The 20859-nt window shown below is 32.8% G+C and overlaps 2 protein-coding genes across 2 annotated transcripts in view; both read left to right on the forward strand.

The window, feature by feature from the left end:
- The first annotated feature begins 412 nt into the window (after positions 1–412).
- Positions 413–9347, forward strand: LOC137932206 (monocarboxylate transporter 14-like). The gene is made up of 5 exons (XM_068775807.1): positions 413–1922; positions 2590–3093; positions 3757–3978; positions 7408–7693; positions 9177–9347. The coding sequence occupies exons 1-5, from the start codon at positions 663–665 to the stop codon at positions 9332–9334; spliced, it is 2430 nt and encodes an 809-aa protein (XP_068631908.1). The 5' UTR covers positions 413–662; the 3' UTR covers positions 9335–9347.
- Positions 9348–18981: 9634 nt separating this feature from the next.
- The window catches only part of LOC137932272 (monocarboxylate transporter 14-like), a 40089-nt gene continuing 38211 nt past the window's right edge, over positions 18982–20859 (forward strand). The window contains exon 1 of the mRNA XM_068775875.1: positions 18982–19388. The gene's annotated coding sequence lies outside the window, so the exon portion shown is untranslated. The remainder of the gene's footprint in view (positions 19389–20859) is intronic.

Consider the following 20859-nt stretch of genomic DNA (forward strand, 5'->3'; position numbering starts at 1 on the left):
ATGTATTTCCTCATGTCCGATTCGATTTCGAAGTAAAATTCCAAATAACACTACACCATGTTCTGATAGAACGTTCTAATTATTTCCTTGATTTTGTTGTAAAGTAGTACTTGTTCACCTTAGTTTTGGATTATTTATGTATATTTGTTTCCCAGGGACTACGTAGTAAGTTATTTTAATAAGTTTGATCCAGACGTTGCCATCATATCATAGGGAATTGTTGTTTCATAGTAAGTGTCCGGTGTCCATCTTTAGATATCATCATCATTCTGTCATCTTACAGAAGGCCACTCCAGCTCAAGCTCTCGCCACGATGACTAATCTTGCGCCGCCCGTTTTCAGCAATTTCCAGCGATTTTCACAATTAACTAAACTATTTGTTCTTCCAGATGTAAAACCACCAACATCACTGTTTAGATAAGAATAAATTCAGGTGCTAATTTGCATCGTAATACGAGTATATGAGTGACAAGAGATCGACAGACGTTGAATTTTGGATAAGCTTCTTAATGGTACCGTGCCAAAATAAGCCAAACACCCTAAAATTGAACAGCGTGGCGAGAGAAGCGAGCCGATACTTCGCCCGAGATCCACGTTTAAGAGGATAAATTTGAAAATCAAACCATAATCGAACAGCCAGTATTGCACAATAATTTTAAATCATGGAAAAAGATTTTAAAGATTCGAATAATATTCTAAGAAAAACTAGAACGCCTAAAGTAGAAAAGCAAATTGAAGGCGTCAGAGAATCACTTCTTTCAGACTCAACGTCTGGTATATGTAGAGGCGATGATGACAGTAGCAGTATAGACTCAATATCATTTTCAAGTGTTGAGATTGAAGTTAGCACAAAGGAAAAGGGGTTATTGACATTTGGCAAGAGAAGCACTATTGATGAGAATTGTAAATTCGATAAAAACGCTAAGGGTATTGGCCGACGTGTTGGCGATAGCAGTACGATTAGAGATAATAGAATAAGGATAAATAATAATTCGGTTGATCTAGATAAACAGTTTCAAGATAAAACAAACTGCAAAGGAGTAGACACTAAAACTCGCATACCAGATGGCGGTTGGGGGTGGGTAGTTGTGACGTCATCTTTCGTTATATCCATGATCGCAGACGGAATAAGTTTTTCCTTCGGTTTACTTTACATAGAATTTCTCGATGAATTCAAAACTAGTAAATCAACGACAGCGTGGATTGGAAGCCTTTTTATTGCTGTACCACTTCTATCAGGACCAATAATGAGTGCTTTAGTAGACAGATATGGATGTCGAAGTATGACGATTCTCGGAGGTATAATCTCAGCGCTTGGATTTGCTTTAGCTTCTGTATCTAAAACGATTGAAATGATGATGATCACGTTCGGAGTGATAGCAGGATTGGGTCTTGGATTAGTATACGTCACAGCTGTTGTTTCCATAGCGTACTGGTTTGAGAAGAAAAGAAATCTCGCTGTTGGTTTAGGCGCTTGTGGCACAGGTGTTGGAACGTTCGTGTATGCACCAATGACTCAATATTTCATAGACGAATACGGATGGAGGGGAACTATTCTTTTACTTTCCGGTACACTTCTCAATTTGTGTGTATGTGGGTGTGTAATGAGGGATCCCGAATGGTGGATACAAGAACAGAAGAGGCAGCGAAATGATGATAAATATAACAGCAAGGATGAAGTTAAGTCTAGAAATTCAAGCTATGCTTCCGTAGCAAATCCTTATGTATTTGATTACGATTCTCCTACTAGAGGGAAAGGTATGAAGCGTTTGATAGCGAAGGGTGTAGCTCCAGAAAAAGTTATAAAAGATGAAGCAGCGGCAATCGAACGTTACGAAAGTATATTACAATACACTAAGAACAACATACAAAGATCAATGTCCGTGGAAAACTTACCAACCTATCTTACCTACGATGATAAGGTAAGGTTTAAAATTTGTCGTTTTAAATTTAGAACAAAATGCATAGATTATAAATATAATATATCGTCACCTCGGCTACTAATGTAATTAAATGTATTTAATCAAATAATTGCTTCTTCCCTTAATAGAGACATTGAGAGAAGTGTTAATGAACACAACTTTAATATATCATCTTTTTGTAAATTAAGTTAAATCTAAATTACTTACTTATAAGCTGGATTGCAATTTCTGTTGGATGTCTAATGAATAGTAGATACAACAAACAAAATTTTACTCCCTTTCTTTGCGAAGTAATTTTATCTATACTACACTTACATACTAAATTACTAATTAATTTTTAGCTACGTTTAAACTATATTTTGGTAATTACTAATTGACGTGTTAGCCGTTGGTCTTTCTATAAATAAATAAAAAAAAACTAAAAAGTTAACAAATTTATTTGTAACCAGAATTGCCTTATATATGTTTACTCTTAAAATATCTGTGTTTTTAAGAACAAAATATGTAAATGGAATGAGAATTGAACAAATTTTCTCAATTTTCAATAGAAAAATAATGTTTAAATAATTTTGCGTTTTATTTTAAAATAAACGAAAAAGTTTCTTATAGTATGTTAAGAGATTATTCATTGAGAGATAATATGTAGGTTGTTTTAATTTAATTTCAGATGTCAAAGAAGATGTTGGAGAATATAATTAAAAGAATCAGCATACAATATAACATGGAGGTAAAGCAACCGTCTTTTGTAAATAAAAGACAGAAAGAGACGAAAAATTTGAAGAAATATACGGAACAGTACGATCCACCCGGGGTCGCATTTATAAATCAATTTTTACAAAGGTCTCGATCTGAAAAACATCGTAATTTAATAGAATATCCATGGAGAAAGTATCAGCTTAAAAATAATAACGAAAATGAAATGATAAAGCTATTAAATTCAGAATTAAAAGACAACAAGTCGATTATAAAACAAGACAGCAAAGAAAACCGACGTGAATGGCTGAAGAAACAGCTGTCTGTCAACCATCACTACTTGAAAGACCTGAAGATGCCAATAAATTCGATCAGCCATAGAAATGCAATGTTGAACATAAAAAGGTATAGATTGAAAGCGTCATCTTGTCCGGATATATTCAAAAATTCAATGATCACCATTAACGAAAAAGAAGATGTAAGTTTCACATAGAAGTATATATACAAATACCTCACTTTGCGTCGTGGTTACGATCCAAAAAAACACGACGCAAATTGAAACGCCGCAAAGTGAATTAAGATATTCTATAGCAAACTATGTAAAGATCGAAGATAGGTTTCAGGGTCACGAAAATACTACTTTTTATAAAGAAAATTGAACTAAGTAAACATTTAAAAAACAAAAGTAATATAACTCTGCCAATAAATAAATTGGAATAATATTTACCTTTTTCGTAACCAGAAACCACACGTATAAATTAATATAAATTTATTATTCTCTTTTAAAAAAAGCACAACACACTACGTAATTGAAACTGAACTCCAAAATTAGCAAAACTAAGTGAAAATAAAACTGTATTCAAATTTGGTTGTTTTTAGTCAGAAAGGGAATCCTTGAGTTTTCATGGCATGGCGCAATTGGAAACAAAAGTGTTGCTATCTTTTAGAAAAAAAAGGAAATTTAAAAAAAATTAAAGACTCGAACCCAAAACAACGCAACCTCGAAAATCTAACGACGCACAACGAAAAATAGTACTAATTAAGCAGCGACGCAACTTCAAAAAAAAAAAACGCAAAACGAAACGACGCAAAGCGAGGTATTGGTGTAATTTATAAAATTTATTTATGATGTTTTTTTCAGAAATGGAACGACGATTTAATATCTTGTTTCGCCGATATGTTCAATGTAGCCTTACTCAAGAAGGCAACGTTCGACCTGATGTGTTTTGGCACCTTGATCCTATTCATATGGTTCATAGTTCCGTATTTCTATTTAGCTGAACACATGATACACAATGGTTATTCGGAAGACGACGGTGCTACGATGTTAAGTCTGATCGGAATAACTAATACTATTGGAATGGTTAGTACTATTTTATTTCTTACTAGCGCTATTCGCTTTGGTGATGTCTCACTAATTACTTGTAGCATGATACAAAAGAGAGTGATTCATTCGATCTACACAAATAAATAAAATTGGAGCGACTGTTTATAATATTAAAATAACCTTAATACATATACCATCTTTTTAAAATTTTTGTCCACCTGTCTATCTGTTTGTTCCGGTTATTCTCTAAAATGGTTCGACCGTTTTTGACGGGACTTATACTGGCAGGTAGCTGATAAAAAAAGGAGTAAGTTATTATTTCAGAAAAATGCTTAAGCGAAGGCAAAAAAAAATAAATAGACTAAACATCTTTTTTGTTGTTAAAGTTGCGAGCGCAGGTAGTCTGTGTTATAAAAACTAGGGCTTCTCTTAGAGAAAACTTTCATGAAGAAAATATAATGACAATAAACAGTCGGTATATATATATATATATACGTAGGAGAAAAATGGTTATCGGGCAACATTAGGATACACATACACACATAACAATAGGATGGACATTGACGGGATATCGCGGGGAATGTACGAGTGTTTTTGTTTAATTAAAGTTCTTGGTTTAAGTAAAAAAATTTCACTGCTGCATCTCCCCACATATACATATATATATGTATATACATACATATGTATATGTGTGTGTGTGTGTTTGTGTTAAGTTTTGTGTGAGAGCGATGGAAGATGTGTGCGACAGAGGTAGGTAAAGTATATATTTATATATACTTTTATATTACGTAACGGTATTTGTAAATATATTATATTCCTATGTTAATAGGTACGCTCCTAGTTTTGTAGCGCGCAGTAATCTATTCAGCCGGTTGTCGCTACAACTTTAAGACGCATGCTATGCATTATGTAAACAATAGTTGTCTTAATTAATTATTAGAATTTCGAATTACAGTCATCGTGTGTCTTAATGGAATAAATCAATCATTATTGTAAAGGATTGTTGGTTAATGCATGGTAACCTTACGCAAAAATTGATGGTTTATGAATAATAATTAAAGTAACAATGGTATAGTAAAAAATGTATTTAAAATTATAGTTGCTACATATTAAAATTAATTATTTATTACATGTCCCCCAGTAGATTTTGCATTGCCAGAATTTATTGGGCTGTATATGTATTGTATTTAAATAATAAAAAGATATAATGTAACATACTTTAGAGTGACCATTTATACAAGTTGACTGGTATAAAAGCCTTAAAGATTTTTGTTGAGATAATTGGTTTTACATATATAATGAACCGTACTGTGTAAATAAGCCAATTAGTTTAGTAATATTTCACATAACTGTGTAAAGATAATTATGAGGTTGCCAGAAATAGAGAATTCCCGCCATCAAGGTGACAAATTTCATGTCTGTGCCAAATACTTGAATGCAGATGTAAATTTTCTAAATTTAAAAATAGTAAATTATTAATCTGCGTTATTGCGTATTGAATAAAATTTTCGCACGTCATGATTTATATTATTTTCTTAGTGGTCTAATAAATTTGTGTTTTATTATCTGTATTAAAATAAATGAATGATATTCATATAACGGCTTATGTTGTAAACACATTATGACATTGTTATTTTTTAAATTTAAAAAGCACATTAAATAAATAAAATATCTCTTGTGTACCAAAGAACTTTTAATGTAGACTAGAAACTTCTATATTCAGTACATTTGTAAATTTGATCAAAAAAAAAATATTGGACTGACGTCATGTGCTCTTTTGTGACCAAAGCGTGGAACTATTAACATTTGGTCAATTAATATGAAAAATTCGAATTTTAAATACGTTTTTTTACTAGTATCACCTTTAAGTTAAAATATGCCATTATGACCTATGATTATTAATCTGTTAAGTTATTACTTTTTCTTTCTCTGTTTCGTTATTCTTTCTAAGGTAAATGCGATCCAAATCATCACACTCAATCACCAATCAAAATACTCATTATTACTTTTCCATACTCTGGTTGTCTCTAAGAGATTGCCTCGTGTCATAAGACCGCCCTTTGTACTTTTCGTATATTATTTTGAAGTTATTTAAATGTATCCTGACGTGTACAATAAAGAATATTAAATTAATAAATAAAATAAATAGAGAGAGAGAGCTCAACTTAATACCATTTACAACCAAATTGGGCTATTCGATTGTTACTACCAGTATCTTAATTTAAAAAATCATAATTATTAAAGATTGAAAGTTATTAGTTAATATATATTGAAATACAGCATTAAAACCTCGCCTCTTATTCCTGGCATCATTAGCAAGATCACAGTCACTCAAATAGCTGTAGAGAAAGCTTTGCTATGAATGAGGAGATTCAAAGAGGAACAGATATAGTCCAACGAATTTACAAGTTGAAGTATCTGTGAGCAGGCCACATAGCGCGTAGAAAAGATGGATGCCACAGTCCGGCAAAACATAGCCTGGCACACGGTGGAAAGATTACCTTGTTAATGTCATAGGTATACTGCTACAAGCTGCTTTCTACCTGTCTTATTGTAAATATTAATAGACATACCTGGAGTGATTGAGAATGGATAAATAGAACAGAATGGAAGAGAAAGATAGATTGAACTGTAGAGTAAAAAAACTGAAGAATGCGAAACAATTAATAAAGAAGATTAACTCCTTGTTCCCAATAAAATAGAAGCTGAAACAAGAGATCCCCAATAGCGTGGGCCAAAAAAAATGTAGTCAATTAAATCACCGAGCATAAAATGCTTACAACCTCTCTGTAAATAAATATTTTTAATCTGTATATATAGACTAAATGAGTGAATGTATAGATCATTTGTGAGCAAAAAGTTTTTACGCTAATACCAATTACTTTTTATAAAGTTATCGTTCTGAAATAGGTTAGGAAGAGGCCTACATGTGGTTCGGCTGAAATGATGATCAATTTAATGCATACTTCTATCAAAACATTGTAGCTGTGGAACATAAAGTAAAGTTATGAGATGAGATATGTGTTATTAGTCACGATTTGCACTATAAAAGTTAAAACTAGATACTATTATAAATGTCCAAACAATTATTTATTTGTGAGCAGTAGTTTTACCCAACGGTAGAGGAGTTAGACTTGCGCTAGTAGATTGCAGGTTCAATTCCCAAATAATAGTTTTAAGTAATCTACACTTTGTGCATTAATTATATAGGATTGTCATTACTCACAAACAAACTTCCAGAGGATGGAGACTAGCGTCTTCTGCGTACCATAATACAACGCTGTCATCGTCAAGCGTGGCAATTATGGTATATAACACCATAGATATCTTTGGTGTCTACGTATTACTGTTGATATATATATATATAATCTATTATTAATAGGGAATCGATTATAAGTATATTAATATTTTATACTTATAATCGATTCCCCTATATGTATATATACACCAAAACTTTTATTACAGGTCGGTCTTGGATGGATAGGAGATTTTCCGAAAGTGTCAATTGGAAATTTGTATGCGTTTTGTCTCATACTATGCGGAGTTTCCGTGGCAGCTATTCCTGCAGCAGTGTCCAGCTATTGGATTTTAGCATCTATATCATCAGCGTTTGGGTTGCTTTTTGCTGCATCATTTACCTTTACCCCCAGTCTGCTGGTACAATTAGTGTCTTTGGACGATTTTACTTCGGCGTATGGATTAGTTTTGCTCGCTCAAGGAATTGGACATTTGATTGGACCGCCGCTATCTGGTGAGCAATCTACTAATTTAATATGTTCTACATCATTTTCAATTCCTCTTATTTTACGTTACATTTTCATTTAGTCGTATTAAAAATAAAAGAACTAACCTTTATTATGTCAGTCCACGTAGATAAATATGTTATGATTTTGAAACTATGCTACTAATAAATTAATTTTGTAAAATTTCATTTATATCAGCCACAGATGTTCACTGCTGGGCATAGGCCTCCCACATAGTTTCCAAAAGGATATTTAAAGTAATTTAATGTATAGTAACCAAAACCATTAAATTATATTTTATAAAATACTACCAAAACGATGCGGTAAATTTATATCTAGCTAAATTAAAGAAATTTATTCAGCGCATGTTCTGCCAAAAGGCGTGTTTTTCTATTTGTAAATAAGCTCATTATGAAGAAGTTCGGAAATGAGTTGTTCTAATTTAAAAAAAATTACAAACTTCACTGAGTTTCTTGTTAGTTTTTCTCTATAACTAACGCAAACTTCATTTTAAAGTAATCTAATATAATAAAAAGCATTTTGACTTTTTGGAAATTAGTTTAATTTTCGATATATCTTAAATACAAGCTTGCATTATTGACCTGACAGGATGTTCCGCTACAATATATTCGCATGTCGTTTTGTGTATTAAAATATATTTAAAAACATATGTAACCTATTTCAGAGCGATAACTTTACAAAAAGTAATTGGTATTAGGGTAAAAACTTTTTTCTAACAAATGAGCTACACATTCACTCATTTAAAGTCTATATATACAGATTAAAAATATATATTTACAGAGAGGTTGTAAGCCTTTTATGCTTGGTGATTTAATTGACTATATTTTTTTGGCCCCCGCTATTGGGGTTTTCTCGTTTCACCCCTATTTTGTTAGGAACAGAGATTGACTTTTCTGTATTAATTATTTCACATTTCAGTTTTTTATTTCTATACTCTTCTTCCATACCTCATATCATCTTTCTTTCCAAGTAAGAAAAGGACTAATATATAGCTACTTCCGCTGTGTGCCTAATACCGAGTGGCACTAATCGGTGTAACATTACTTCTGAGGATGCCCCGTGGAGGGGTGAAACACGTGTTGAGTAATTTAGCGGCGGTAGTTGTGTAATTCGCATTGTTTGCCGCATGCGCATTTATTAGCTGACTGGTGGGCGGTGCACTTTGTTGCACGACTACCACTGCATGTGCGGAAGTGGCTAAATATTGGTCTTTTCTTACTTAGAATAGACTTCCGCAAAGTAACGCCTGAATCCATTAGATATCTTTCTTTTCGTTCTTTTACTCTACAGTTCAATTTATTTTTCTCTTCTATTCTGTTCCATTCATCCATCCTCATCACTGCAGTAATGTCTATTACTATTTAGAGTTTATAAGAGATTATTCTTTATAGTTTCTCTTATAAATATATATTACAATTTTAATAAATCATAGTTCAGTTTATATTAAGTGTATTAACTGTTTTTTTCCAGGTCTAATTTACGACTTGACGTTGTCATGGGAGCTAGCTTTCTATCTAGCGGGGGGATGGATAATAATTTCAGGAATACTTATATCATTCATACAGCCCGTGAGAAATTATCAATCGAAACGTAAAAATGTAGAAAAATGTGACAATTCTATTGTGTAGAATTTTCTACAAATAATTCAAATTAACGCTTAAATAAAAAAAAACATAGACTTAATTCGATTTTTAAATCATACATAATTGACAGGTATATATATATCTCAGTATTGTCATTGTCAGCCGCGTATCGAAGAGGGAAATCCCACGCCGGAGCGCTATACATTTACGTGTGAAAGATACCGCTCTAAAAAATTCCGAGCCTTGTGATTGGTTGATTGTTTTTATGAGTTGAATATTGTTGTCATAGTTGTATGAATCGGTATAATTATGGGCTAAAGTTGATCAATATACTCTTAGTCTACGGACCCTTCCGATCCGTAAAGTCAGTTCCGACGAAGATATAAAAGACCCCAGGGCTAACAGCATTACCTTCATTCATCACTGGTACTTTGGACATTGTGTTGTCATTACCTCCAAGACCTACCAGTCCTGGGAAGAATCCAACATTATGTCACTAGAGATGAATAACGCAGTTGAACAGTCTCTCACAGACAGGACTAAAGTCAGGAGAATTCTTCGAAATTGAATTATGAATGAGGAAAGTGGAACGAAAGCAATCTTTTTAAACCAATAGATTGCTATGTTGAAGCGGTAGAAGAAAGGTCATATACCGTTCAGAACAGATGTCCGCTGAGGCCTTAAGGTTCTATAGTTGAGACTGTGGACTTACAAGGTGGACAGACAACATTGGGGTAGTCGGAAGACGAGATGCAGTTCTCTTTCAACCGAACATTGAAAATCTATAGGGGTGGTTTATGTTCAGTAGTGGACTATGCTAAGATTGTCCGAAGACGATATATGTAAGCTATCGCGTCAAACATAATATGCAAATGCAAATTTTTCCGCTGTTCAAAATTATCAGGAATACACTACGTAACGAGCGGTACAGCGGTTTCGGTCGGACGATAAGGGAATACGCTGTATATAATGTATTTAAAATATCTATACCAACTTTGTAAAAGTATTTCTTAATATCCGAAAAAAAGGCTTTTTTCATGTTACGTTTAATAAACTTTATAAACACTGTTCTCCCTTTTATACTGTACGATATATTATAAGTAGTTTTTAAAGATTAATTTTTTTGTAATGTTATATACATAAAACCAGGGGTGTCAAACTGTTTTATGATGGTGGTAGATGGCTGAAGTTCACCCAGGGAGCAGCAGAGAGGGATATGCTTGGACTTTTGCTGCGAGATCCAATCAGAAATGGGCGATTGTCCGATTGTCTCTTTCCAAAGTTCGATGTGCAATATTTATCTTCGGGTATTGTAAAACTATTAAGTGAACCTGTAATTACATTGCAGGAAAACTGTTTACTTTTAATATGAATATACAAGACTAATAATAGTATGTGTTACATAAATAATAAAAATGGCAATTTATACAAACAATACAGTTTTATTATTATGCATTTCTTTGTAAATGGTATTAAATAGTTACAAATTTACATATTAACGGTGAACTGAGCTGTCTTTTTTCTGATCCATTCTTATAGTTTAAACTTTAGAATAAGGGCTTTTCGCCACATCCTTTATAACGGAGATATCAAGATGTTAGTGTCTTTTTATTTTGCGAGGTAGTATATTGGATACCTAATTTATTGGTGGTCGTTAAACATAATGATTCATTTTGTAATTTTCTATAATTCTACTGTTTCATTTATTTATGTATACTTATAAATATAATTCGTACTCATGTTATTTAGTAGAAATTAAATATATTGTAGATGCTTATAAAAATGTTATTAATAATGTACGTTCAAATTGTGTACTCGTGAAAATAAAATTAAATTGAATCTGTGCTTTTTCAATCCTCCTTAAATTACGACGAAAAATATTTTTCAGTCGAAATGTAAAATACAATACAAAATCTTTTATTTATAGAACTATATTTTTTTATCAACAGATTTGTTGTATAATACGGCATGAGTCAGCCAGCCTATTTCATACTCGCGATAACTATGAGATAGATTTTTCTTTTTTTTTTGTAGGTAATAAAACCACTTCCGTCCATTTTTTTTACTATAATTTATACACTACCAGTTTCTTGGTCTTCCTATTTATTTTTGTATATCGTTTCTCGTTGTTTGGCCATTTCGGGCGCGATGCACCGCACACCCACAATATAAGACTCAAGACACAGGCGGCCGCGTGTGCCTCGGCCGAGTTCAGGTCCGTTTGAAAGAGAATAGAAAAAAGAGACAGTGAAGGACAGAAGGAAAGTATATAAGAAATTGAGAAGGATGAAAGGAGAATGATGACTGAAAATAATATTTACCAGATAAGTCATAAGTCATAATCATAAATCTCTGCCCCAAACATGGTGGGTAGAACACATGTATAGTTGTACATGTGGGCAGTGCAAGAGCTGTCACCATGACGATAATAACTTGCACAGATAACGCTCGGATTACAAATGTCATTGTTAGAAACGTCACTTCTGTCAGCTGTCATCTGTTTGACATTCTAGTGGGCGCGTTCTGAATTCAAACAGACATACACAGAGTAATATGGGAGTGTAATATAAATGTTGATTTTTAGCGTCCATTTTTGTTTGCACGTGACAGAACTACTCATAGAAGATATAAAGAACAAATAAACAAATACTTTTTAACGTAAAGGATTATATTTAATGACGCAACATGCTATAAATAACGTACGATTTGTATATATATGTTGTACAGATAACAATAACTGTGTAATCAACCGTTATCTGTGGTTTGGAATTAAAAAGTTATTGCCTTTTTTTAAATTCGCTTTTCGTGTTCTTTTTTTTTTGGTGTGTCTTTGTTAGACAAATATTTGTTATGTGTGTATAGAGAATAAAAATTAAAAAACAAAATATTACATCATCATCATTAACACCAATGCTTGAGTCCGATTGCCTCGATGATCGGTCAAGGGCTCCACGATTCTAGCGACTTAACCCTTAATAGCCTGATTTAAGAAAGTGATTTTTTTAAATATTACTGTGTTTGCTTAAGGGTTTAGAGGGAAAAACAGTTTTTTTTTTGTAATTTCGTTGGAAAGAATATTATACAACAGTAAAATTCGTACAGCCAACCTATAAAAAAACTAAAAGTAATGTGAACATTCGGTTTAAAAGATTGGTATCAAAATTGAAACTCTAGGCTATTAAGGGTTAACTCAATAACATGGTCCTGTAAGACTTTAGAATTATTCTTTATACTATTATAATATAATTGACAAACTGTCGGATATTTTTTTATTATCTAGATAATGTGTCATAAAATCCAGTGTAGTAATTAATAAATTATCCTACAGACAGAGGTATTTAACAGACTTCATTTTGGAGAGTGTGTGTGTGAATAACACCTAATAATTCTGCCATCTCTTTTCTTCCATTTAACAACAAGACGCACGGATTCAAAACATCCGTACATGGTTGAAATTCCTTCCACCCGCACCAAATGTTTTGCTAATACTTTTGTATTGTGATCAGACAAGGAGTTGAACAATCTCGCGTCATTGTTTCCGGACAATTATAACTTAGGAGTCTCCAATATAAGAGTGAATAGGTTTAGGCAAGCATTTATCATCGTAGATCGTTATCGCTTAACATCAGGCGAAACAAAAGTCAAATGTTTAGCCTTTGAAGGAATAAAATAAAAAATCGGTAAAAAAACTTTTAAGTTAAACGGTTTTTTAAACAGTTTTATTTGATACCCATATTGTGGTGGTTGTGGAAAAATATGTACCTAGTCCGCCATATTGGAACGGCGTCCATCGTGAATTTTAAATTTTGACATAATCATCGTGTTTTACAAGTGTAGCCCTTTCATTTCATACCTATACCTTTCATTTCATATATATAAATTTCAATTTCTAATTTTGACCTAAATAAATTTCGTACGGGTCGAACTAAATAAAACCGTTTAAAAATACAGGCATGGAGAGAAAATAGTAACAATATTTAAAACATAATAATAAAGTTAATCAAAGTAAAATAAAATCTTACACTAAAGAATATATATTGATAGGTTAAGTTATTAGAAATATTAAGTTGAAGAAGTAAAAAATAAACAGTAGATATATTTACACTAAAATAATTTCAAATGGATCTTTTTGGACTTAGAAAAAATTTTTTAAATATAAATTTTGTATACCTGACACTCGACTTCGTGAAGTTTGCGAATCTTTCTATGGACATTGACATCGCTTTAACAATAGGACCGGAGACAATATTCTGAATCCTTCTATTGATAGATTTAAAAAAAAATTTGTCAAAGAATGCAAAGTACAGTAATACCCCGTTTTACGTGAGGGATACGTTCCAAAAAAAATCGCGTTAACTGAACTTCGCGTATAACGAGGTTTATGATTAAACATAGTCAAAAATTATTACAAAAAAATACAAATCATTTTAATCAATCACTTTAATTCTAGGAACACTTTATGCAATACATACTCTTATTTTTTACGGAAAAATACATCTATTGTCTTATGGGTAACATTTTGTTTACGTTCTAGTAATATACGTTCATAACACCCAACACTGTTGGGGATTGGGATCCCGCGATCATAGAGAAGTTGATGACTACATTATATTTATACGCACTCTTTCGCGTAATTCGAGGCATTTGAGCGCGAAATTTGCAATTCGCGTTATAGTAAAACCGCGTATAACGGGGTCGCGTAAAGCGGGGTATTACTGTATAGGCTTCACCCAAAGACATCTATAGGGGGATATACAATTATCGCCACGCTTGGTAGGTGGGTTGGCGATCACAGTGTCATATTATGGAACGCAGATCATGTTATTTTTGAACATTGGCAATCCTATACAATTAATGGACAAATTGTTAATTATATAAGATTGAATCTCGGAAATGGAACTTGCTTGGCCACTACGTAAATATCAGATCAAACAAACTTAGTTTACCTTACACTCGACTTCGTGAAGTTTGTGATTCTTTCTATGGGCAGTACATACGCTTTTACAATAGGATCCCTGATAATATTAAAAAAAATTTTTTTATCTTTTATTGGTAGATTTAAAAGTCAAAGAATGCTTTTTAAAATACTTTAAAGAAAGATTAAATAACTTGAAAATTAGGTATTCGCTTCCGGATTATTTCAATGTTGAATCAATAAGATAATTTATTTTTATATTATTCATTTTTATATATATTTCCAATACCTTTCTTTCTCTACTCTTTAGTTCTGAGGCGTTAATCATACGAGTTTTTTGAATGGATTCTCACTGCTACCCAAATGGAATTTGCAGATCCCCCGGAAAAGAGTAGCAGAGGGCAGAGTGCGCCTAGCGTAAGACCTCTTTTATCATACGAACAGTTGGTTTATTAACTTGATGTCCCGCACGATCTATTTTCGGGGGGCGGCTTCCTGCCTAGTTGCGAACAGCGTAGGCGATTCGAGGTATGATCTATATACAGTACACACATGCAGTACACCATACACCTACACGTGTAAAACTGTCATCTCTGTGCGTTCGTCATCGTGAAACTGGAGTATGACTTCCTCTTTTCAGCCAATGGACGCCTACTGCAAGGCATATGTCTCTCCTAAACATTGCCACGATGACCAGTTCTGCGCTACCTGCATCCAGCGACTTCCGGCGACCTTAACTATGTCGTCGGTCCCACAAGTGGGAAGCCTACACGTGGTGGCCACTCGAAAATTATCCGCCCAACGGCCTTCAGTTGCACTACAAATAAGAAAGTAATAATGAATTTTAGATGCATATATCAAATTGAAACTCTCATGTCGTCGGAATAAAAGTACATAGTTACACTGTGTTTATGCAAGACGATACGGTCGTAATTTTAGTTTTTTTTTCGAATGGATTTGCTTTTGCATTTTTGTCATTTCCACATACCACAAATTATTTTCAGATATCCCGCGGGAACTTCGGCACAAGTTGTTATATCATATGCAATATTACACAATGGATCATTAATACATTTAACATGTATATAGTCAAGGTTTTTTTTCGTGTCGGCACTTCTAGATACACAGTGCCTTTATCATAAATCGCGATAATACAGAAAAAAAAAGTTTCGTAACGTTTGCAAAAAATTGTGTTTTTTTATTTTAATTGTTCATAATTATTTAATTTTGTTCTATTTACAAACGCTTGTTTTTAATAAAATAAAAAAAATATTACCATTTTTTTCTTCAAAACGCAGAAACAAGGGGCGAGGAAGTGTTCCAAAAATTTATGAACTTCCTACCTTCTGTTGAAGTAATTGAAGCCTTGCAAGCTGTGACAACTTCGGTAAAATGAGTTCGCGGAAACGGACAGATACACAAACTATAATCGAGAATTACTGTGCCCTCTAAAAAGATTTATCCGTATCGTAATAAAAATGTTTCATTTACATGTCTTATAATTTTATTATTAAAATATAATATCTCAAATACGTAAAATGTTTCAATGTTAATAAATTTATTAAAAATTATACATGTTACGTAACATTTAAAATAACATAGACAGTTTAAGAGCACAAGACACGATGATCTCTGGACACATATTGTACGTCAAGTTTGTTCACATTAAACACTTTTTTTTGTTTCCTAGAACGGATATTAACTTCATATATACATGTATATATATTCTATATGTTAGCAGACGTATGTATTTGTTGGCTGCGACAAAGAGCGCTCTATCATAATTGTGAATCTTTATCAAACAACAGTAGCTTAATGTTACGATATCTTTCCTCATGTGCATAGAGTAGTACACCTAATGTTATTTATTTATATATTTTATTATATTTAATTATGGGTCATCTAAAATGCCGTCAGTCAGTATACTTTATGTTATTTTAGTTAAATGCCTGCTGAATAGAGAAAAATCCACCTAGTGACATAAAGAAAATACCACAAGATTGAGTACTTTGATCAATTATTAATTAGTTAATGAAAAAAAATATTTTTTATGGTCCCCCTTTTGGTAACCTTTTGTTCTTCTTACCGTATGTGGGACAGGGACGCTACAACGCGGATGAAAATTTTTTTCATTTTCTTTTTTTCACTTTCTCCTTTCATCTTTCACAATAATTGTCTTCTGTACTTAACAATCTCTTTCTTCACATTCAAATCGTCTCCTATGCGTCACATTCTTTCTCATCTCCGTTTCTAGAGCACAGATTGCAACAGTCTTTTATCCACTGCTACAATATATGTAGTGTATATACACCTATGTTATATATTACGTTTTATCAGTATGATTTTTAGCGGCATATGTACAAATGTTTTAATCAAAGGATTTGCATCGACAATTAATTCAGCAACTTCAACTCTTCCGCGTTATAAAATATTATTTTTAAATTTTTGTGCAATAACATATGAATTGTAAATCATATTTTTTTACGTTAACATCTGATTCTTTATTGATATATAAATAATTTTATATTTATGAAATGTCATTTGCTTTTCGGTGCTTTGAAAATGCAAATGGCGTTTAGCATAAACTTCATTTAAATTTTAGCTAAACTCGTGCGACTCGGGGGGCACCCGTCCCGGTTAGATTTTTTTTGGACTTGATTTTCTTCGTCGTCGTCGTTTCAGACCATAGATACTCACTACAAGTCATAGGTCTCCCACAAATATATCTTTGAGTGGCTATACTATTATCACCATGCTTATGGTACACAGAGGGCGCTCCTGCGGAACCTCTGGTAACATATTCGGGAATAATTGAAACCTTGTATAATTTATGCACGAAGCATGAATAATATGAGACTGTATCTCGGGAATCGAACATACGAGTCCTCTACCGCTGGGCTACTACTTCTCAGAGGTACAGAACTAAGCCTGACTGTCGCTGCTACAATTAGCATTTGCAGATTAGACCTAAGACCTCTTTCAATATAGCGAAGCTTGTCTGCTAGGATAGAATCGGTTGGAACTGCTGCATGCTCGTATTTTATTGAAATGAGAACCAGCCGAGATCGCATCGGTGGACAGTGGAGTGACTACACTCAAATGCCCTCAAAAGACCTCGGCATGGCATGTCCCTCGTCAATAATACCCGCTTAGCTTTTCGGCACAACAGCGTCCAATAGTGCTGAACCTGGGCTTGGTCGGTTGCTATTGTCTGACTAATATCACTACTATCACTTCGGAAAACGTTAGAAGTGGTGGGAACAACTCCAGCAATGCTTCTATCCAGTATGAACAGGGACAAACGATCGGAAAATGTTTCCGACATTGTACTATAGCGGGTTGGAAGGCTATCCAGTTCTTACATCCATAGTAACCTAGCGGAAGGTCCTCCGAGAGGAGATATTGGCTTGGGCTTCACTCGTTGATAATACCCATTTAGATTTCTGACTAAAGGTCACCTGAAAGAGTTCAACGCCGCTTGGTTAGTCAATCTATTTTAATATCACATAGATTCTTTGGTTTTCTTCATCACTTATAAGCATTTTTCGTACATTCAACTATTAAACGTAATGCAATAAAAGGATTTAGATTTAAATATATATTAAATGCAATAAAACGAATTACAGATTATTGTTCAATATCGGAATCGTCTACAGACATACGTCAATAAGATTTTGGCGCGTAAATTTTGGTGATACAGATTATCTATGTACTTTTAATCGTAGATATATATAATCTGTCTCTTGCAATAAATCGAAAATTTATTTCTTTTATTAGCTTTATCTTTCGTGCTTTAATTAATTAACTGTTGATCTGAAATTAAATATAATAATTCATATTTTTATTGCATTTTTCAGTAACAAAATTATTTTGCTATTTCGTATGAAAGTATTTCAGTTTTTAGATCGTTTTCTTCGTTTCGTTTTATAACAATTGGAACCGATGAAGATATAAACTTTTATTTCAATTTTTTCTAAAATAATTTAGCTGAATAGACGCATAATATGATATATTTTATAATATTATTTTTTTAACTATTGAATAATGATTAAATACACAACACAAACAACAGATGGACTTTGCGGCATTAAGTTACCGGAAAATGCAGCATAAAACATGGTGAAAAGGTGACATCGTTAAAACCTTCGGAAGGCACTGGAGAGCCTGGATGACTTGATCGCTTTCAACTGGTTCTTTGAGGAAATTTCTAGGAAAGGCTATAGATAATAAAAACCTTTTTAAAAATTATAAAATTGTAAATAGAAAAACAATTTTTGATAATATACATTTGTTTGGTTAACGTCTATAAGAAAAGCGTACGGTGATTTCTATGCCTTTTTTTGCGCTTTGAAGTTATATTTGTTCAATTTGATGATCATAAATGCTAAATTTCAAAGATCGTATTTGTTTTTAAAACGTCTATGTTTGTTTTTTTAAAAGCGAATCGCTCTTAATTTTTAAGGGTAATTTTTAATGTCCTCCAAGATTTGACAATTAATTTTGGTATTCTTAGAAAACGTTATATCATCATTGTCATAACATAAATATAATGTACATTGTGCAAAATCAAAAATAATATTTATTATATATGTACAGGTATAAATTACCTCAACCTTTTTAATTGCTATATGCGCTGGCCGATAAAAAATATTTATATAAACAAATTACCGATTATCTGTCTCGAGGTAGATAATACATAAACGTCAAACCGATGGTTATAAAATAGCGTGATACAATTGTTAAGAATCATTTTATTTCGCGACAAGCGGAAAACTACACAAATGCAAAATTGGAATCGCTGCACAAAAGATCGTTGCGGTTTCTGTTGTAAAATTCCACTGTATAACCGTATCTCCCAGACGGATTTGAGACAATTAAGTTTTAAAACAATCATATCTCGTAGTGTTTACGAGTAAATAATATTATCTGGTGTTGATAAAGACATTCGTTGGGAGAGAAGATCTGGATACGGACGCCTGCATGATATTTTGTTGTTAAAATTATTGTGAGTAAAAAAATGCGGTGGTCCCGGGAGAGGCGCGATGAGCGCCGTCTCGCTCCGTAAACCCTTCTGTTACACTCGCACACGAAGACAGAAGTGATTCGTGTTTCGAACAGTGTGCACGTGTTGTCTGCAGTGTCCAAGCGCGCGAACTCTATTTGGACGCAACGAACGCTGTAAAGGTACGTTTTTTAGGTTAAGTAAATATTTATATACATCACGTATTTAGCGAAATGCAGCCGTAGTGAGATTGTTTATGCGTCCGGCGGGCGATAAATACGCCTATACCTACATTTCATACTCTCATGTGAATGTTTCATTCTTAATCGTATTAAAATTGTATTACTGTTAGAAATATAAACAACCGTGTATCAAGTACGGTTTAAATGATAACATTCTTGTTGCTAACGTAACAGCTATAATGCCCTTTAAATACATTCAATGATTTCACATATAACCGGTGCAAACTGGATTGAATGCATTTTAATATTCCGTTTACCACAGATTAGTTTTATAAATAGAAAACAAGCGATTACTAAAAGTATGCGGAAGGAAGTGGATATTTATAAAATAGATAAGGTAAAATTTAGGCAAAGGTATTTACATTTAAGCCTATTGTGGGAGAAAAATAATAATTATTGTCATTGATAACGATATACAAATAAGATAAATTGATGAATAATGTAAAAAAATGGTACAACAAAGATAACCTTCATAAGTACTTCCTAATATTCTCTTTCATGTTTACGCATTGTTGCATGACATAAATAGGTAATATAAAGTTTTGATATAGCAATGCTATTTGTTATAAATACCGCCTTTGTTATTTTGTTAAGTAATGAAATATATTTAATGTGATTAACTTCTAATAGAAGTCTTATTGAATGTCAACTTTTTTTAACTATTTTATTTTTGACCCTACTCTGCTTTGGAAAGTGTTATAGCAGTAGAAAATAATCAGAAAGAATACACATATTTCTTCTGTCAGATATACCTAAATTAAAATAATCAAGTTACATTATTGTCAAATTTCCGGTAATTTAAATATTCGTTTATAATAATAGTATGACATTTTAAAGGTCACTTAAAATGCATTTTAATTTTATATGTTTTATTAAAAGCTCTGATTTCGTTTATAACAGATGAATTAGAGATTTTTAGTTGTCGAAGTTTTGGTATAGTCAGTTTTTCATCTGTAAATACGCTATGGACGTCCCTCATTTTTTTAAATTAATTGTATGATATTAGAGATTCCCTGACAGTTTATCTCGGAGATCACTTTCGAAATTTAGCTGGTCCCGGTGGATACCATTTTGCTGCCGTCGGCTATATGTCTACTATATTAACAAAACTGTAATAAGGAATATGCAAGTTTATATAATTATAAGTCGAGTAGATTCTTAAAAAATGTTGTCTATGTAGGTAATTGATAGGTTAAGTCATGCCAACGTTTTAGTTATTCAATATCAAAGCAGATAAGCTATCGCGGACCCCCGCATACGAATTTTGAACCACTATTTTTTTTGTAAGACTTAGACCCCGTCGAATCACCCGTGAACACCTCCTGAGTTTACCAGGACTACATTGGGAAATGTTTCTGTATTTCTAACGTACTATCTGAATCGACTGATGTCAGCTCTTGGCTATGAGTAA

The sequence above is a fragment of the Battus philenor genome, unplaced genomic scaffold (genome assembly GCF_028537555.1).
Source record: "Battus philenor isolate CCGP_79_NKW_IND1 unplaced genomic scaffold, ilBatPhil1.0.hap1 SCAF_9, whole genome shotgun sequence".
In the NCBI taxonomy this organism is placed as follows: domain Eukaryota; kingdom Metazoa; phylum Arthropoda; class Insecta; order Lepidoptera; family Papilionidae; genus Battus; species Battus philenor.

Coding starts and splice junctions, on each gene's coding strand:
- LOC137932206 (XM_068775807.1), top strand. CDS start 663: ATGGAAAAAGATTTTAAAGATTCGAATAATATTCTAAGAAAAACTAGA. Junction 1,923..2,589: donor ATCTTACCTACGATGATAAG/GTAAGGTTTAAA, acceptor ATTTAATTTCAG/ATGTCAAAGAAGATGTTGGA. Junction 7,694..9,176: donor GATTGGACCGCCGCTATCTG/GTGAGCAATCTA, acceptor GTTTTTTTCCAG/GTCTAATTTACGACTTGACG.